Consider the following 19,870-nt stretch of genomic DNA (forward strand, 5'->3'; position numbering starts at 1 on the left):
TATCTGGGCCACCTCTGAGTTTGGGGTGCCAGGCGACAATGCGGAGGCAGGAGACTGACTTTCCTTGACGTTTACGCCTCAGATACCGCCTTCATGCAAAGTGTGCGTGGCAATATAAGAACAGTGTCTTTAAAACAAAAGAATAAGCACTAAGTGTTTTTCAGCTAATACTTCTACAGAGTATAATTTGCACTAACAGAGTATATAAAGTAATAACACTTATGTTTGAAAGGCATGGAAGTAGAGTGAAGGTCTTCAGAAATGGAATTTCACATTCCTGAGAAAGGCAAGGCATTGTCTTTAGATATTTGCTTTGTAATTCATTTGAGGTAGTTCTTGGTAGTTTTGACTTTTTGACTTGTCAGCCTTTCATTGAACACACTGTGGAATTCAAGCATTCTTGTCTTTATTATGACTTTTTTGCATTGCACCAGGTGAGCCAGTGAAATAACTTATTTTTTTTTTTTGGCTGAGCACAGTTATTGTCGAAGGGATTTTAAAATTGACAACGTATCTGTTAATCAACTTTTAGAAACTAGCAAATTTGATCATCAAAAGTATTTTCCCTTGCATCCATTTATCTTTAACATTGGCAGTTGATATAATAATCAAAATTTTAAATTCCTAAGCCACCTGCATCGCTTTTGTAAACCCAAGAAGCTTGTTGCTGGATATTTGATCACATTATGAATCCCCAAGATTAACCTGTTCTAGTTGTGGTATAGCTCAGCCTTTAGCACACACACACTTTAATCCCTCTGGTTGGAATACAGACATCCCCTTAGTACACATCTTTAATTCCAAACAATGAAGGAAATGGTAGTTTTTAGAAGGAAACACCCATGTTTAAAGTGATGTCTAATTGAGTGACAGACAAAGTGACAAATCAGAGAAGGATTTGACAGAATAAAATATGCCTACCTCTCATGAGAAGAGTGAGAGGAAAGGGAAGCTACTTAAGGGGTAGTGCAGAGAGAGAGAGAGAGAGATAGAGATAGAGAGAGAGAGAGAGAGAGAGAGGAAGAGGGAAAGGGAGAGAGAAAGAGAAAGAGAGAGAGAAAGAGGGAGAGGGAGAGGAGGCAGTTTTATCAGGGCAGTTTTCAGAGACATGATGAAGAGAGGTAAAGACAGATTGAGCCAGAGAATGAAAAGGAGGCAGAAAATTAGAACATATTGCCAAAGTTAGTATGAGACCAAGCAAAGCAATTCAGGAGAGGTAGAGAGAGAGAAGCCAGATTGAATCAGTCATCTTGGAGAGGAGTTTGAGCCAGATCAGCTGAGTTGAAGCCTTTAGAGCTCAGAAAGAACTAGAGAAGGCGAGCTTATTCAGCAGTAAGTCTCAGAGGCTGAAAACATTTTAGGCCTAGGTTGGATTTTACAGAGGCTAGAAGCTTCCAGGACTAGGCCAGGGTTAGCAGACTGAGGCAGTAAGCTTCGGAGACAGTTATCTTCAGGCAAATAATAGTTACTTTTACATTCTGAGCCCAGTTTGGTTGAAAGAAAAGCCTAACTGAGACAATAATTACTTCCGAGGAATAAAAGTTACAATAGCAAGCAACTGCAGCCCATGCATCCCCTGAGGCACTGTGCAGTGCCTGAGCTCAGGAAGGGTTAGGAAAGAAAAATCTCGCAGATATGCACACCTACTTTGTAACAATTTGTTCTCCAGGCAGTTGTATCTACATGTCCATGTACATGTATCTACATTGGTCGATGCAGTTGACTACAAGTATCTGCCAACTGAGAGTTTGCAAACCAGCTAGTCCTGGGGAAAAGGGAACTGAAAACTGGCATCACTTACCCTAAAAGTTCTGTTTTAATGAGGCTTGTATACATTAGAAGATTGCTGCTGGATCTACCTTGTGTACACAAATGTCCTATTTTAAATTTTTTTTGGCAGTTTTGAAAATCTGTTATCTACAGTATTTTTCAATCTAACACTGAATCTATTTTTCTTTTATTGAAAATAAAAGACTTTTTTCCTCATATAATATATCATAATTATGGCTTCCCTTCCCTCTTTTCCTCCCAGCTCATCCCCACCTCCTTTTCCACCCCCCTTTCTATCTCTCATTAGAAAATAAATAGGCTTCTATGGGATGATAATAAAATAAAATGATAAGATTAAACCCAAACTAACACATTAGAGTTGGACAATACAAACAAACAGAAGGAATAGAGAGCAAGAGAAAGCACAAGAAACAAACCCACCTGCTCACACACTTAGGACTCTCACAATATATACACAGAGGATTATAGGGTAAAAGTAAAGGAGAAAATATATAAGAAATTAAAATAAGATTTTTTTTTTTTTTTTTAAAAAATGAAGAGTCCTGTCATGACATGAGACGGAACCTCCAAAGATGCCCTTGAGTCCATTCTCTGTTGGCAGTCGGTAGCTGGGCACGATAGCTGGGCATGCAGCCTACCCTTAGGAGTGGCCTGCTTCCCCAGTGAGACTCCCTGGAGGAAACTAAATTTTCATTTGCAAGTGGTTATCAATTAGAGATGGGTTAGGGATGGGGGCATATGTTGTTGTTGTTGTTGTTTTTCAGCATTCTAGGACCCCAGCTGGTGCAGACGCATGCAACCTCTGTGGTGTGGCCTCAGTCTCTGTGAATTCATATGTGTATCAATCATGTTGATTTTAGAGGGCCTTGTTTTCTTGTGTTCTTCCATCTTCTCTGGCTTTTACACTCTTTCTGCCTCTTCTTCCACGAGTCCCCTGGGCTCTGAGGGGAGGAATTTGATGGAGATCCCCTATTTAGACCTGAGTGTTCCGAGGTCTCTTGCTCTCTGTATGTCTGGCTGTGGGTCTCTGATCTCTTCCCATTTGCTGCAGGGGGAAGCTTCTCTGGTGATGGCCAAGCAAGGTATCTATAAATAATAACAGAATGCCATTAAGAATTATTTTAGTGATGTTTTGGTTTTTGTCCGTTTTTTGTTTTTAATATTTTTAGAACAATAGTACTTGGTTTTACCCTAGGTCCCTGGGATATCTAGTCTCAGGTTCTTGGTCAACCAAGCAGTGTTAGCTATAGGCCTTCAGTCAAATGTTGGTTGGTGGTGGCTCTACCATTTCTTTCTTTTTTTTTTTTTATTGATTTAAGTTTTATTGCACTATGGTGGGAAAAGATATATAATTTCAATTTATCTGAATATGTTAACATTTAAAAACGTATTTTAAGTAAATAGAATTACATCACATTACATCACCCCAACTCCTCCCAGAGATCCCCCACTTCAATACTTGCCATACCTTTCATTTTTTTATCATATTCTTTAAAATTTATAAAATATTATAACAGGAAAAATGAGTATTATAAAAGTTGTTTGATATAAAACAACAATCAATTGAACAGTCTTATGTAGATGCTTGTCTATAGCAATACTGAAAATACATGTTTTTCTCAATATAAATTTTAAATAACTCCAAACATATTAACTGTATGATATTTTAAAATAATATATCACTTTTAGTTTTTTTTAATGAACATAAGTAGATAAAGATTTTTTGTTTGTTTGTTTTGGTTTTAGTAGAGTTTAAAATCTTGGCTCTTACTGTGGTACAAGCCCAAAATAACAATTTTTAGACATTGGATTTCATTGTAATAAGGCTCTACTTCAATGACCCTCACATCATCAAAGGATTTTACCTCCATAGTAGCTAAGCTAAGAGTTGACAGTTCTGCTGTGCCAAGGAATGAATTGTAGGCACGATTTTTAGATACAGATTTCCTGCTATGGACAAAGCTATTTAACTTGAGTGATTGTCTTCATTTTCAGCCCACAGGGAACAGGTTACATTCATTTAAGAAATTTATGTGTGTATTAAGATGGTCTATCCATGAAGTCATTCACCAACTGTTTCAATGAACAGTGGTTCTGTTTGGAGGGTGGCACAGTCATTAGGTGAGGGTAAGAATCTGGTTCATTGGCTGTGATAATATGGAAAAGCATTCATCTCAGAGAAAGAGTAACTTATAAAGTCCTCTTCTTCAAAATAGATACAATAATTATAAATAGCAAGCAAAGCATTCAGTCTCACTCTTTGTTGTTCTCTTACAAGCCACCTCCCAAATTAATTGTCTACATTTCTTTTGGCTGTATAAATAATTTTGAAATATGTAAGGTATTCTGAAAACCATCATATAGTGTAAAAACATCAAATAAACAATTCTACTAGTAGGCTGAGATAGGAGAAGCATGGTTTTAAGATCATTATGTGGTACACAGCAAGACACTGTCAGGTACAAACAAGCAGAAAGTGCATATGGGTTGTACAATATTTGACCTATTTCTCCAATTACCAAATTGAAGAGACCATTGGATGACAACAAATTTCTAATTCCTCATATTTTTTAATTTTAATTGATTAGGATGTGTTGGTAATATTGATTTTCATATTAAGAGATATTAAAGAAAAGTAATTGTTACTTCCTGTTATTTTGTTAGAAGTGGAATTATGTTTGTATGGGTTTGTTGAAAGAGTTCTTGCTTCTTCTAGGGTGTAGCTTTGTTCCTTATGTTGGTGTTTTCCATCTGTTATCCTTTGTAGGACTGGATTTGTGGAACGATATTGTGTAAATTTGGTTTTGTCATGGAATATCTTGTTTTCTCCATCTATGGTAATTAAGAGTTTTGCTGGGTATAGTAGCCTGGGCTGACATTTATGTTGTTTTAGGGTCTGTATGACATCTGCCCAGGATCTTCTAGCTTTCATAGTCTATGGTGAGAAGTCTGCCGTAATTCTGATAGGCCTGCCTTTATATGTTACTTGACCTTTTCCCCTTACTGCTTTTAATATTCTTTCTTTGTTTTGTGCATTTGGTGTTTTGATTATTATGTGATAGGAGGAATTTCTTTTCTGGTCCAGTCTATTTGGAGTTCTGCAGGATTCTTGAATATTCATAGACATCTCTTTCTATAATTTTGTTGAAGATATTTATTGGCCCTTTAAGTTGGGAGTCTTAACTCTCTTCTATACCTATTATCCTTAGGTTTGGTCTTCTCATTGCATCCTGGATTTCCTAGATGTTTTGGATTAGGAGCTTTTTGCTCTTTGCATTTTCTTTGACTGTTGTGTCAATGTTTTCTATGTTATCTTCTGCCCCTGAGATTCTCTCTCCTATCTCTTGTATTCTGTTGGTGATGCTTGTATCTATGACTCTAGATCTCTTTCCTAGGCTTTCTAACTCCAGGGTTGTCTCCCTTTTTGAGTTTTTTATTGTTTCTATTTCCATTTTTAGATCCTGAATGGTTTTGTTCATTTCCTTTACCTGTTTGATTATGTTTTCCTATAGTTCTTTAAGGGATTTTTGTGTTTTCTCTTTAAGGGCTTCTAACTGTTTACCCTTGTTCTCCTATATTTCTTTGAGGGTGCTATTTATATCCTTCTTAAAGTCCTGTATCATCATCATGAGAAGTGATTTTAGATCTGAATCTTGTTTTTCCGATGTGATGGTATGTCATAGACTTGCTATGGTGGGAGAATTGGGTTCTGATGATGCCAAGTAACCTTGTTTCTGTTGCTTATGTTCTTACATTTGCCTCCCATCATCTCGTTATCTCTAGTGCAACCTGCCCTGGCTATATCTGACTGGAGCCTATCCTTCCTGTGATCCTGGTTGTGTCAGAACTCCTCAGAGTCAAGCCATCTCTGTGATCCTGTGATTCTGGGATCCTGTGATTCTGGGATCCTATGATCGTGGGCCCATTAGAGCACCTAGGAGTAGAGCTTCCTCTGGGTACTATGGGACTCACAGTTTGTGCCCAAGGTCTGCTCAGGGCACTGGCCCAGACAGACCAGAAGGAACCCGTGCCACTGGACTGGAGCAGTTCCTGCATGCCTGAGTCTTGCTGGTCCCAGTTACTCCTGCTGGTCCCAGTTACTCCTGGTGTTGGGACAGATGTTGTGTCCTCCTTACTTCTGATCCTGTGATCCTGGGCGTGTTAGAACACCTGGGAGTGGAGCTTCCTCTGGCTGTTGGCCCTAGCATATCTTGCAGGCAGGACTCCACTGGAGACCAAAGGATTTGTGACTGGCCTGGTATTTTGCAGAGTACCTTCCTGTACCTAAGACACTAACATGTAGAGGTGAAAGCTCTATGTAGACCAGCTTATGATGTGGGTGTTGTTCTCAGCAGTGTGCTTCTGCTGTGTTAGGTTTCCATACTACCCCTCCAGTAGCCCTTAATTTTACCTGCCTCTCCCTGACTTCCTCCTCTTTCCACTTCCTTCCATTCCAGTCTCCTACCCATCTTTCTGCTACTTATCTATTCTCTTTCTATTTCCCAGGGAGATCTGTCTGTTCCTCCAATACCTTACTGTGTACCTAACCTCTGTGGTTCTTTTGATTAGAGCTTGGTTATCATTGACCTAATAGCGTATATGTATATATATGTATATGTATATGTATATGTATATGTATATATGTATACACACACACACAAATGTATACTACACTTGTCTTTCTGAGTCTGTTTCCTCATCACTTGGATGATTTTTTTTCTAGTTCCATCCATTTACCTGCAAATTTCATATATATATTTTTAACAATAGAGTAACGCTCTATTGTGTAGATGTACCACATTTTCTTTATCCATTCTTCTGTTGAGGGACATCTAAGTTGTTTCCAGTTTCTGTCTTATGAATAGAGCACCAATGAATATGCAAATCCTGAATCATATAATGTCATGGTTTCTCTCCTGAATGTCTGATGGGCTAGCCATTATATTTTTCAGAAGGCTGGCATCTCCAGCAAAAATAAATGTCTTCTGGATACAAACAATTATGAAAACTTTACTCTTTGGTAGTAGATTGTCACATGGTATTTCAGGATTAGAAACAACTTTCTAGCTCACCACCAATGCTAATAATTTGTCCAGTGTTCTACAAAGCATTCCAATTATTAACATCTTTAATAGCACCAGAAATAACAGAATTTCCAGTATCCTTAAAAATGTTATGATGAAATTTAACTGCTATAAATTAAGGAACTTCCCATACTGGAAACCAGAGGTCAAAACTGTTGAGTCATGTTCATTCACATTACATTCAACTAGCTTTCACTGAATTGGATACTTCTGCTAGCATCAGAAATAGCCTTTTAGCTGGGCGGTGGTGGTGCACGCCTTTAATCCCAGCACTTGGGAGGCAGAGGCAGGCGGATTTCTGAGTTCGAGGCCAGCCTGGTCTACAGAGTGAGTTCCAGGACAGCCAGGGCTACACAGAGAAACCCTGTCTCGAAAAACCAAAAATAAATAAATAGCCTTTTAATTAGCAAGGAGTTATATAGAACAGTCAGGCAACCACAGCTTCCTTAGCAGCAGTTAGATTTCAGAGTCAAATGCTATACAATTCCTTATAAAGAGGAAAGGATATTTCTAATGGCTTGGCAGGTACTCTTAAGAAATTACCTTCCTTTGTTAGTTTATGACCAAATCCTATGCTAGTGCACCTTCTCTGTGGACTTATTTATAAAGCATACATTGTGAAGTGTATATTTGTAACTAAGGTAACTACCACATTGGCCCAGCCCCTGGATTCCCTTTGCTCTCTTAAGGCAAAACTTCCTGAAGAAATGATAAAAATACATGATCATCTTGAGTGTTTGTCCACCTACACATACATATCTACTGAATACTCACAGAGCCCTCTGTAAACTTATCTGAACTTATCTAAGAATGTTCCAGATTATGAACTATTGTGGTCATCTAATATCTGTAAGGAGTCACTACTTATATGTATTATTCATATGTTATTTTCTGGGCCCATAATTAGAATTTTTAGCAATGTTTTTTGGTGAAGCAGAGATGTCTGTCACTGTCTTCAGAGTGCATCATGCCAAAATATGCTAGTTGCTTTTGTAAGAGTTACCTTTCTGGTTTAGTAAACCTAGGTATATTTTTATTTCATTCCAATTTCATAAGAAAAGGTTTGAGTAGAAATTATACATACATTACATATATATATATATATATATGTTTATAAGGAGAAAACTTTATCATTATATAAACATTTAAAAAGAACTGATATATTATAGATATATTATACTAATCATTTCACTGGTTATACCCCTTATACATAGTATGCACATTATTCCATGTATTTAAAATGACTTACGAAGTTTTCCATCTATAGGACTTATCTGACCATCTGCATTCTGTAGTTTTACTAGGTCTGTATATTAAGCTTGAACTCAAAGCTAAGAACAGATAATGAAGACCACTGATCTGCAGGTTGCCCAGCTTTCTATACTTCTCTCTCTTTCTCTCTCTCTCTCTCTCTCTCTCTCTCTCTCTCTCTCTCTCTCTCTCTCTCTCTCTCTCTCTCTCTCTCTCTTTTTGTTTTTGAGACAGGGTTTCTCTGTATAGCCCTGGTTGTCCTGGAACTCACTTTGTAGACCAGGCTGTCCTCGAACTCAGAAATCTGCCGGCCTCTGCCTCCCAAGTGCTGGGATTAAAGGTGTGCACCACCACTGCCCGGCCTCTGTCCTTCTAATGTAGGCACAGGAAACGCAGGAGAATTTGGGTCAGTTTTTTAAGTCAATGCATTACAAGCCATGAATTATCTGCCCCATCCTTTTTTGGTAGCAATGTGGTCTGAGTTGGCTATGATGGCACATACTTACAAACCCAGAAATTAGGAGGGGAGAAGAGGAATTAGTTCAAAGCCAGCCTTAGTTACATAACAAGTTGGAGACCAGCCTGGGCTGCATACAATCACATCTAAAATACACACTCTTCAACCCTAACTAACCCAAGTAGGTGTGGTAATATATATCTCTAATGAGCATCTAGGAGCAGAGATGAGGGGGTCCCTGCAAATCATAAACCTACAATAGCGAGATCCTGGGGCAGAGCCTGTGCTTGTTATTAACCAGGCCGAACCTTAACACCAGGACTCAAATGATTCTGCCCCAGCTCTACAAGTAGTTGGAATTATAGGTGCACACATCATACCCAGTCTCCCCCCTTTTAGAGCCTCCAAAGGTCTCAGGCTGCATGAAATGCTGACATAAATGGGTATAAAATATGTTTAACATTTAATGTCAAGAAATACTTTATATAAATGAGTCATGTAATTGGAGTGGAGATGTGTCAAAAAGAATGACTCCCCAGTAGCAGGCCTCCAGAGTTGCTAAATTATGGGGAAGTGAGTGGCAGCACTGCCACTGGGGCTAGGGCAGTGGAGGCAGTGAAGAGGGTTGTTCTGAAGCATGGAGGATTGGACTGGATTTTTTTTTTTTTTTTTTTCCGAGACAGGGTTTCTCTGTGTAGCCCTGGCTGTCCTGGAACTCACTCTGTAGACCAGGCTGGCCTCGAACTCAGAAATCCGCCTGCCTCTGCCTCCCAAGTGCTGGGATTAAAGGCGTGCACCACCACCGCCCGGCTGGATTTTTAAAATAATGGTGAATTTCATTTCCTTGTAGAAATAGATGACGAATTCATCAAAAACTTGAAAATACTGATTCCGTGGCTCCTGAGTCCCGAGAGCCTAGATATTAAAGAGATCAACGGGAATAAAATCACTTGCCGCGGTCTGCTGGAGTACTTCAAGGTACCGCTTTGTTCTAGAGCTCTTGTGAATGCTTCCCTTGATGTGCACGGGAATATATGTCCTTCACATAAAAATTCCCTGGGCAATGTGTAAGGTACCCATAAAAAGCCCTTAAAAACTGTGACACACCTAAGAGAGGACACTCTGGGAGGAAATAAAATCTTTTTTGAGGAAGGAACTATACTCAAAATGAAAATGTTTCAAAGAGTTGAACAAACTTTTATGGGTTGATTCCCAGATTCCAAGATTGTCCAAAAGCAACTATATTTTCTTCCTGAAAAAGGTTCTTCCAGACTGTTACCTGTACCATTGAAATTTCTAAGAGAATTACTTTAAATTTGTATTTACCTCTTGACTTTAATAAATGCCCTTTGCCAACATGCATATATTTAATGAAGACATTAGCTTGATTTGTGAAGTGCTTTAAGAATAAATGTCATTTTTTTTTTTCGAGACAGGGTTTCTCTGTGTAGCCCTGGCTGTCCTGGAACTCACTCTGTAGGCCAGACTGGCCTTGAACTCAGAAATCCGCCTGCTCTGCCTCCCAAGTGCTGGGATTAAAGGCATGTGCCACTACCGCCTGGCGTAAATGTCAATTTTTAAAATTGGTATTTTACCATCTAAAATGCCTTTTTGTGTGATCTTTTTTCCTTTATCACTTTGAACAATGGCTTTCTCTGAAATTCTGGTCTAACCCTGTAGCCAGACTTACAGTTTGGATTCAGGGCTTCATGAACCCTGAGCAGGTCAGCCCTGTGAGCTTCTGCTGATAGACAGGCACAGGCTCAGAAAAGGGAGGGCTCATCCATCGAAGGGGTTAGAGGAAAGCTTGAAGCGAGAGGAATGGAGCCTTTCTGAGGAAGGGCAGCATTGGCGTGTGGAAGGAGCGAACAGCTTTAGCTGAAAAAGCAAAGAAAGAAAGACTACTTCCTGAAAACAGTTTTAAGCTGTCAAGACGACCCTATGAGGAGAAATGTTGACTGAAACTGCTGGCCTGAGCCTCTCCTTGGCTGTTTTGTTTCAGGCATACATAAAGATATACCAAGGTGAAGAACTGCCACATCCCAAGTCCATGTTACAGGTACGGATTTGCTGGGAGTCATGGCATCTGAAAACATGTTTGTCTCTAAAGCCAAGCTTTCCTGCTCATAATCACCTCATTACCACATGCCTACCCACCTATCCATGTGTCCACCAAAACATTACACACATACACAACAGCTTTCCTTAGGGGGAGATTCATTGTTCCAAAGGCTTTTGCTCCTCTTTCTACTGGACCTGTTTAGAAACAGACTCATCATGTTCTGGCTGGTGCACTGGTTCCCACCCACCATGGTTATTGAGATAAGACTCACAAAGTAGATTTCATTGTTAGTGACGAGGATGAGAAAGGAAGACAGACAGATGTGTGGGAAGGCAATGCTGTCAGAACCATGCCCACAGCTTTCAGATAAGTCTTTAAGTGTTCAAAACAAATCATATACACAATCAGCCATCGTGGTTATAAGAAGACACACGAGTATGTGAATTCCTTTAATGAATAATTTGAAAGTATTTGCTATAGTTTCTTCATTAGCTGCAAACATGGAATGGTTTGATCTCAGAGATTAGATTTATCGTTTAATAGAAAATTAAATTATTTAATAAAAACATTAATTTGAAAAAATAAGACTAATATACTTTTAAGAGAAAAAGTTATCCAAATGAACATTCATTTAGCATTATGGCTTATTAAGTAAAAAAATCTAGTTTTTATACATCTTGAAAGGTTAATAATAATTTAAATGTGCAGTAGAAGCACTTGTTTCAGTTCCTTTGTGGCTGGTCCTGCTACATTTCTTGCATGTGAAGAGCTGATGCATATGACTCCACTTTACTTTATAATGTGTACTTTGTTCCAAGGCCACAGCAGAAGCTAACAATTTAGCAGCGGTTGCAACTGCCAAGGACATATACAACAGGAAGATGGAAGAGGTAAGAACTCAGGATTTAAAGAAAATAGTATCTCATCTTTGAACCATTTCTGTAATGTTACATTCACACCATGTACATGCAAAGAGATGACTTTAGTGTCACTTAGCCAGGTATGTATGTATGTATATATGTATGTATGTATGTATGTATCACATGTCATGTATTCCTAAGACACTTTAAAAACAGAACATTATATAAGGGCATGGGAAGCTGAGAGAAGAATTGCCACGCAGGTGAAGCCAATCTAGCTTACATAATGAGTTCAAGCCTAGCCTGAGATACATAGCAAAAGGAAAATACACACATACAACGCACAGGTTTTGGTTGGTTTGGTTTGGTTTCTAGACAGGGTTTCTCTGTATAACCCTGGCTGTCCTAGAACTCACTCTGTAGACCAGGCTGGCCTCAAATGCACAGAGATTTGTCTGCCTCTGCCTTCTGAGAGCTGGGATTAAAGGTGCGAGCTACCAACAACACCACCCGGTCACAATGAAGTTTTTAAAACATTTAAAAATGAATTCTCTAACAAAATATTCTTACTCACATTTTATTTGGCCAGATTGCCACACCGGAGGAATTAGTGACTAAAAATAATATTCTACTCTCTCCACTGTGCATACTTAATTCTACAGGCTTATTAATATTTCTTAAAACGTAGGTAACAAAAATCAATCCTCAAGAACCAATATTTTTATATAGTATATTTTCTCAGTTTAGTTTTAACTAATGTGAGAACTGCCATTTTCTCCTAAAAATGTAAGATCAAAGTGACATCTAAAATTGGTAGAACTTTACAGTGAAGAGAAACATGGCATATAATTAAAGAATAATCAGATGTATTATCAATATTAAAATTGTAACCAAAGTTAAGGACATGGTTAATCAAAAATCCCCTTTGTAATGTTTTATGTGTATGCATGTGCATGGCAGTCAGTGCCCACACACGTGTGAAAGCCAGTAAAAACTGTTGAGCAATTTCCTGTTGCTCACTACAGTATTCCTTGAAGAGAGAGTCTCATGCTGAGCTAGAAACTAAGCTGGGCCAGTGAGCTTACAGGACTGCTTGTCTCCATCCCTAAATGCTGGGACTATATGCATGTGCAGCTGTGACCAATTTTTTGTCTGTCTGTTTGTTTTTTGTTTGTTTACATGGTTGTTGGGATTTGACCTCAGGTCTTCGTGCTTACATAAGCAATTATTTCTACCTTCTGAGCCATCTCTCCAGCCTACCTTGTAACTTTGTAAAAACTTGAAAGTATAGTTGAAGAACATTAATATGCTTCTACTCAGCCTAAGAGAATATTCACGTGGCTCCATTCAAAGTGAACCAGTGCAAATGCTAAGAAATATACTTCATAGTTCAATAGTTTTATATTTGATTATTTTAAATTAAACTTTGTTGGTCAGAATTGCTTCAGTATAATTTGACATCTAGAAGAACTAAAATGTAAGCAGTTTTCTCTGCTTTGTATTTATCCTGTGAACAAATAGTTGGCAATTACGTTGGGTCATGTCTTTTCATCTTAAAAAACTTGTTTAAATCATAGATACTATTTCCTATGTTTTAAAAGAGGGCTGGGCATGGTGCCACACCTTTAATCCCAGCACTTGGGCACAGAAACAGGTAGATTACTGTAAATTTGAGGCCAGCCAGTTTACAGAGCACGTTTGATGCCAGGGCTGTAATAGTGAGTCCCTATTGAGAGACAGAAGGGGATTAAGAATGACTTTATTATCCAGGCATGGTGGTATAAGCCTGTAATCTTAGCCCTTGGGAGGCAGAGGCAGGCAGATCTCTGAGTAGAAGGCCAGCCTGGTCTACAGAACTAGTTCCAGGGCATCCAGGGCTACACAGAGAAACCCTGTCTCGAGAAACAAACAACAACAAAAATCATAAAAAGCCTTTATTATATAAGGCAGTGCACTAGCCACATTTGATAGTTAATCCTCATGAATATGGAGGTAACTAGTTTGGACTGATAACACATATCAGCCTCTGAGAAATGTATCAGGTAATTCTGTCATGCAAACATCAGTATGTACGTACATATACCTAGATGTTTAGGTCAGTCACTCAACTTGTCTTCTAGATGCAATCAAAATACATAAATGCAAAAAGTATGAAGTTGTAGTTAGCATAACACAAAATACTATGTTACAGTGAACTTTTTTAATAAGTAGAAAAATGAAAAGTGTAGTAAATATAGTCATTTACTATGAAAATTCTGTACTGTATATAATTGTATATGTTATACTTTATAAGCAATAGTATTTGAATAGGGTGTTCATATTAACTGTACCATGGCTGACAACACTGTTCTAGCTGTAGTGTCTCGAGACGAGTGACAGAAGTGTAACTCACCCCTCAGCCCAGCAAGCCCAGCATTCTTTCTTTTTTGGGGGGCGTGTGTGTGAGATAGGGCTTCTCTGTGTAGCTCTGGCTGTCCTGGAACTCGTGCTGTAGATCAGGCTGGCCTTGAACTCAGAAATCCACCTGCCTCTACCTCCCAAGTGCTGGGATTAAAGGCGTGTGCCACCACTGCCCGGCTAGCCCAGAATTCTTAAGAAGCATTCCAGTGTACTCCAAGAAAAGGCAGCTACTGGTGAAAATTTTAGATACAGTTGTTCATTTACTCCCTATTACATCAACAAAAACCTCTTTCTGACATAGATTTGTGGTGGTGACAAACCATTTTTGGCCCCTAATGACCTGCAAACCAAGCACCTGCAGCTAAAAGAAGAATCTGTGAAGTTATTCCGAGGCGTGAAGAAGATGGGCGGGGAAGAGTTCAGCCGTCGTTACCTGCAGCAGCTGGAGAGTGAAATAGATGAACTCTACATCCAGTATATTAAGCACAATGACAGCAAAAATATCTTCCATGCCGCTCGCACCCCAGCCACACTGTTCGTTGTCATCTTTATCACGTATGTGATTGCGGGTGTGACTGGATTCATTGGTTTGGACATCATAGCTAGCCTGTGCAACATGATCATGGGACTGACGCTTATCACCCTGTGCACCTGGGCATATATCCGCTACTCTGGGGAATATCGAGAGCTGGGCGCCGTAATCGACCAGGTAGCTGCTGCTCTGTGGGACCAGGTAAGAGGACCTTCAGTTTTCCTTAGTTAAATGGTGCACATACTGTGTAATTAGTGTTGCATTCATTATCAGAAATATACAGGTGAACATGACTTGGGCCCAGTCTTTAAAACTTTACAGTATACCAAGATTTGAACAACTAACTATAACACATAAGTCCTACACAACTGCTTTCTAGTTGACAGTTTTACATATATTGACAGCATTTTTACTTTCTGATTCTAAAATGTTAATAGTGTATGAGAAAACAGTCATTTAGCTGTTGTGGCCCCACGTTAAACTTAGCTTAGCACTTGACTAGCACTGCCTTTGTGAGGGGCATATGTGAACCACAATCATTTGGTTATATATTATCCCCTTTACGTATCAAGTGACTTCAGACTGTATTTGACCTATACTTTTGCAGTAAGCCACATGGGCCAGTGGTCAGCCTCTGAAGGAGCTGCTTGTGGGTCAGCTGCTGGGCCCTGTTAGTCTCGTTAGCTTCAGCTGAGGGAGTCAGGGCCACCGTGGCATGGCGTTCAAATCACTAAGGAAAGACAGGAAAGACAGTGGTAGATATAGAGGAAAAAATACTGAAATATATAGAAAAAAATATAGTTAGTAACTTACTGTTCCATAAGTCTCTTCAGTTACTTAATGAGTATTTAGGGAAATTAAAGGTGCCCATACAGTTTTATGTTTTAATTTTAAGCTTTTGACCATTGTGATCTAGAGGTAGCTGATAGTAGCCCACACACATCCCAGTGTGAAGCACACACTTGTCTGTACTCTATAATAGAAGGGTAACTAATGAGCTGTGTGCCTTTGAGGAACCAAGCTGAAATAACCCACTGCCTCCCAAGCTACTCACTCCCTTGGTGTCTCTCATGCACATAAGGCTAACAATGGGTTATCTGTGTAAACCTCAAACCCTTCCTACAACACAGTGCCAAAACCTACCCTAAATACAGAATTGGGTTCTCGACAATAGTCTGATAAAACATGGAGTCTAAACTTAAAAATCTTCAGGGGTATTCTTTCTTAATGCTCACAACTGATATTTCAAATGAAGTTGAAAATTATATTATCAATTAAGCAAGATATAACATTTTTCTTTCTTTTAAAATTCCCTTTGCTACAGGGAAGTACAAATGAGGTAAGCTAACATTTTTTAATTAACAGGTATATTATTTATAAACATTCCCATCTTATAACTGACTAGGTATTAAAGGATATTTTAGAGCATAATCTTAGAAAATATTCTCTAAAATGTAAATCTGTATGAATTTTAACATATTCCAAATATTATGTAGGACTTAATTTGAAGAAGTGTCATTAAAGGGTGTTTGACTTTGGTCCTGTGTAGAAAAGTTCATGTTTTAAGCTCAGTGTTGCAGTGTTTAATTTCCCCATATTGGTCAAATACTGGACAAGCAGAAACACAGGGGCAAGGTCTAATCGGCTTCGTGTGAGAAGAGGCCATGGAGGAGAAGGCATGGTGGGGGCAGGAGTGCGAGGCAGCTGCAGGCAGGGAGCAGGGAAAGATGGATGCTGGTGTTCAGCACGCTTTCTCTTCTTTATTCAGTCTGAGACCACGGCCCATGGGATAAGTAGTCTTGCCCACACTGAGGGTGGATGTTCTCTACCTAGTTGATCTTTCTGGAAACAACTGTATAATCATACCCAGAGGTGCTTCCATGGTGATTTTAAATCCCATAAGGTTGACCATGAAGACTGACCATCACAGGTATCCCTGCAGTTCTGTAGTGAAGCCAGCAGGAATACAATCTGAGTAGATTCCATCGAAGAGACAATTTAGTAAACTAATTCACTCAAAGAACAAAACAAATTTCAGCTTGTACATAAACCTTGGGTAGGTGAACTGAATACCTGAAGAGAACTGAAATTAAGCTCAGTACACTAGGAGCAAAGCATGCCAGAACTAGGGTGACACTATGCTGTACTGACCACATTTACAGATCATAGTGCTAAACAAAGCACTATCCATATTTAGTGTTAAGAAAACAGCTGTAGAGGCTGGAGAGATGACACAGTGGGTAAGAGCACTGGTTCATCTCCAGAGGTCCTGAGTTCAATTCCCAGCACCCACGTGGCAGCTCAGAACCGTCTGTAACTGTAGTCCTATGGGACCTAATGCCTTCTTCTGCTGTGCAGGCATACATGCAGACAAAGCATCCATATATATAAAATACACTAATGAATACATCATCTTTAAAAGGAAACATCTATGCAGAATCACAAAAGGTTTTTTTTTTTTTTTTTTGAGAATAGCTATATAGATAAGCTTTTACCCAGTTCTTATATTCAAAAAGTACACACTCCAGAATACATGAGTTGGAATTGGGTGTTAAGAATGTGACAGTCAGAGGGATAGCTCTTCTACACTAGTCAAGGGGGAAAAAACGAAGATACACAGGAGTACCCAAAAAATGTGCAATATGTAAATATGAGAATGCATGCCTGTAATCCCAGCACTGAGGAGGCGAGGAAGCAGGATCATAAATGTGAAGCTAGCCTGGATCACATAGTGAAATTTTATCTCAGGAAAGGCCCTAAAATTCTTTGGATTCAAACACCATTAAAATAATATAAAGAATAATCAGAGGATTATTATTATTATTATTATTTTGTCACTTCAGTGATGAAAGGCTTTTTAAGGTGGTGGTTCTGAATAAGATTCTGTGCAGTCAGAACTGAGTAGTAGAAACACTGCTAGAGAACACATGAAGTAAGAGGGCCCAGCTGGGGATGGCGTGGGAACCTTTAGCTGACCTAGCACATACATAAGAATAGGAAAGTAGCCAGTGCTGGAAAAATACATTCACAGGAGGTTCCAGATCTAAGTTGTCTAAAACTGGCAATATTTCAATGTGAGATGTCCACATATCCACATATCCGTCTGGACCTGGAAAGCTACTGGGCTGGGAGACAGCATTCTAGGAGATGCTTAAGATAAAGGAAGTGTGGTCAGAGAGTAAAAGCTTGATGAGCTCAACCAGCAGCACAGGCCGTGGAACTATTTTACATGTTAAGATATTAGGTACTGCTCTGTTTGTTTTACATGTGTGTGAGTATTCAGCTGCATATAAAGTCTGTGTACCATGTACATGCAGACCCAGTGGAGGCCAGAAGAGGGCATCAGATCCCTTGGGACTGATCAGATGATGTGAGTGTTGGGAATGAAATCCAAGTCCTCTGAAGAGCAGTGCTCTAAGCAGCTAAGCCATCTCTTCAGCTCTCCCACCCCCAGTCAGTGTTTGATAGAGAGTAATGATATAAAGACAACTTACTAAGTTGGGACTGAGAAAAGGGCTCAGTGGGTAAATCACTTGCCACCCAAGGATGAGGACCTGAGTTCAGATCTCTAAAACCCATCCAAATGCCAGGTGGATGTGGTGGCCCATTAATAATCCCTATGCTTAGAAGAGATGGGATTCTTGGGGCAAGCTTGGTGTCCAGACTAGCCAAATTAGTGAGAGACTCTGCCTCATATATAATGTGGAGAGAAATAAGGAAGATACCAAACAACTTCTGGCCTCCACACACATAAACACATGCATGCACACCATATACAAAAATGTATTTGAAAAGTATGACTTCAGCATGCTGAATTTTATATAGCACTATAAGCTAAAAAGGAAAAAATTATACCTGTGTGCTTAATGTCTTATAACCCTGATTCTTACATTCTAGGCTTTATACAAGCTTTACAGCGCAGCAGCGACCCACAGACACCTGTATCATCAAGCTTTTCCTGCACCAAAGTCAGAACCTACTGAACAACCGGAAAAGAAGAAAATGTAATTTAAAAAAACGCAGGTGCATGATCATTTGTCAGTCAACTATCAGAGCTTTTGTTTCCATGCAAACATGCAAAGTGCTTCCTTCAGAGAGTGAAAAGCAAACACCTGAGGACTTGAACAGTTTAATTCTTTACTCCAGTGTTTAATGAGCAGATGTATGTATGCATGGTTATTTGTTAATGTGCAGTTTCCTGATTTCTGTCCTTAAATATGATGTTATCATTTCAGGTATCTATAAATTTGAGGACAGTAGATTTGTTTTGCTTGACTTTTCTGAGTTCTACTACTGGGTTATAATTAAATATTGTGTGGTATTACTCTGGGTTCAAATATGCTCATTTAATTTCATTTAATTCTCTTAGAAAATTTAAGTTATTTTACATAGCTATTTGTTAAAGCACAGCATAACTCGGCAGGCTTGACTTTAACCTATATAATCTTATACATACCATAGGCTCTTATCTTGAAACATATTTGAGAGCTTAAAAGTTGCTTTACCAAAAACTATACATTATTTCTTTTATATCTTTATGAATTAATATAGAATGTAAATCTCTTGATCAAAAATGCACAAAAATTGTTTTGTATAAGTGTTTTGAGTTTCACTGCACTGTATATTTTCATTTGGTACACCACAAATGTATTCTTCATAGGTTTATTCTTTTAATATGTGAACTATTAAACTTTACTGTTTCCTAACATTAAACCAAATGCTCACTGGCTCTAGAACTACTTGGGAGGTCTGATGTGGCATGAAAGGCCTATCCCACCTTAGTTCAAGGTGCATTTTCTTTCTGATACCATTTCAAGACAAGACTGGGTGCTCAAGGTGGTGGGACCATACACTATTTCTGATCCCACTTCAAACTTAAGTATTCATCTTAAGAAACACAAGCTAATTGTATTAGGTACTTTCTAGTTCTTTGATGTAAAAAAAAAAGTTTATTCCTTAGACAAGATTTTACTATGCATCTCAAGCTAGTTTTCAACTTGTGATGGCCCTGCCACCTCCCCAGCCCTGGAATTAGAAACATGTGTTGCTACCTGTAGCATCCTTCCAGTTCATGTAAACCAGGGAATCTGTATTTCTTTTGGGGGGAAGGGATGGTTCAAGACAGGGTTTCTCTGTGTAGCCCTGGTTATCTTGTAACTTGCTCTGTATACTAAGCTGGCCTTGAACTCACAGATATCTCACTGCCTCTGCCTCCCACATGCTGGGATTAAAGGTATGCACCACTACCACCTGGCTATAATATATTTCTAATGACTAAAATCTTTAGTGGAATTTTATTAATGAAACTAAACCCCTTAGAGGAAAATAAAAAACTAAGTGGGAGGAGAGACTAGTAGTGGGGGGAATGGTAATGCCTCATCTACGTGGGAGCACAAGAGATTTTTAACTGACTCAGAAATGGTGAGCAAAAAA

General features: G+C 38.9%; 1 protein-coding gene across 3 annotated transcripts in view; it reads left to right on the plus strand.

Annotated features, from left to right (window-relative positions):
* Positions 1-19,717, plus strand: part of Atl1 (atlastin GTPase 1) — a 79,491-nt gene extending 59,774 nt beyond the window's left edge. For 2 of the 3 annotated variants that reach the window (XM_031355900.1, XM_031355902.1), the window contains exons 10-15: positions 9,434-9,561; positions 10,586-10,642; positions 11,464-11,535; positions 14,207-14,638; positions 15,762-15,776; positions 18,335-19,717. In XM_031355900.1, the coding sequence (XP_031211760.1) occupies positions 9,434-9,561; positions 10,586-10,642; positions 11,464-11,535; positions 14,207-14,638; positions 15,762-15,776; positions 18,335-18,445 (815 nt within the window). In that variant the 3' untranslated portion in view covers positions 18,446-19,717. The remainder of the gene's footprint in view (positions 1-9,433; positions 9,562-10,585; positions 10,643-11,463; positions 11,536-14,206; positions 14,639-15,761; positions 15,777-18,334) is intronic. The other variant, XM_031355903.1, reaches the window with a different exon arrangement.
* Positions 19,718-19,870: the final 153 nt, after the last annotated feature.

This window comes from Mastomys coucha, unplaced genomic scaffold, assembly GCF_008632895.1.
Source record: "Mastomys coucha isolate ucsf_1 unplaced genomic scaffold, UCSF_Mcou_1 pScaffold6, whole genome shotgun sequence".
Classification (NCBI taxonomy): domain Eukaryota; kingdom Metazoa; phylum Chordata; class Mammalia; order Rodentia; family Muridae; genus Mastomys; species Mastomys coucha.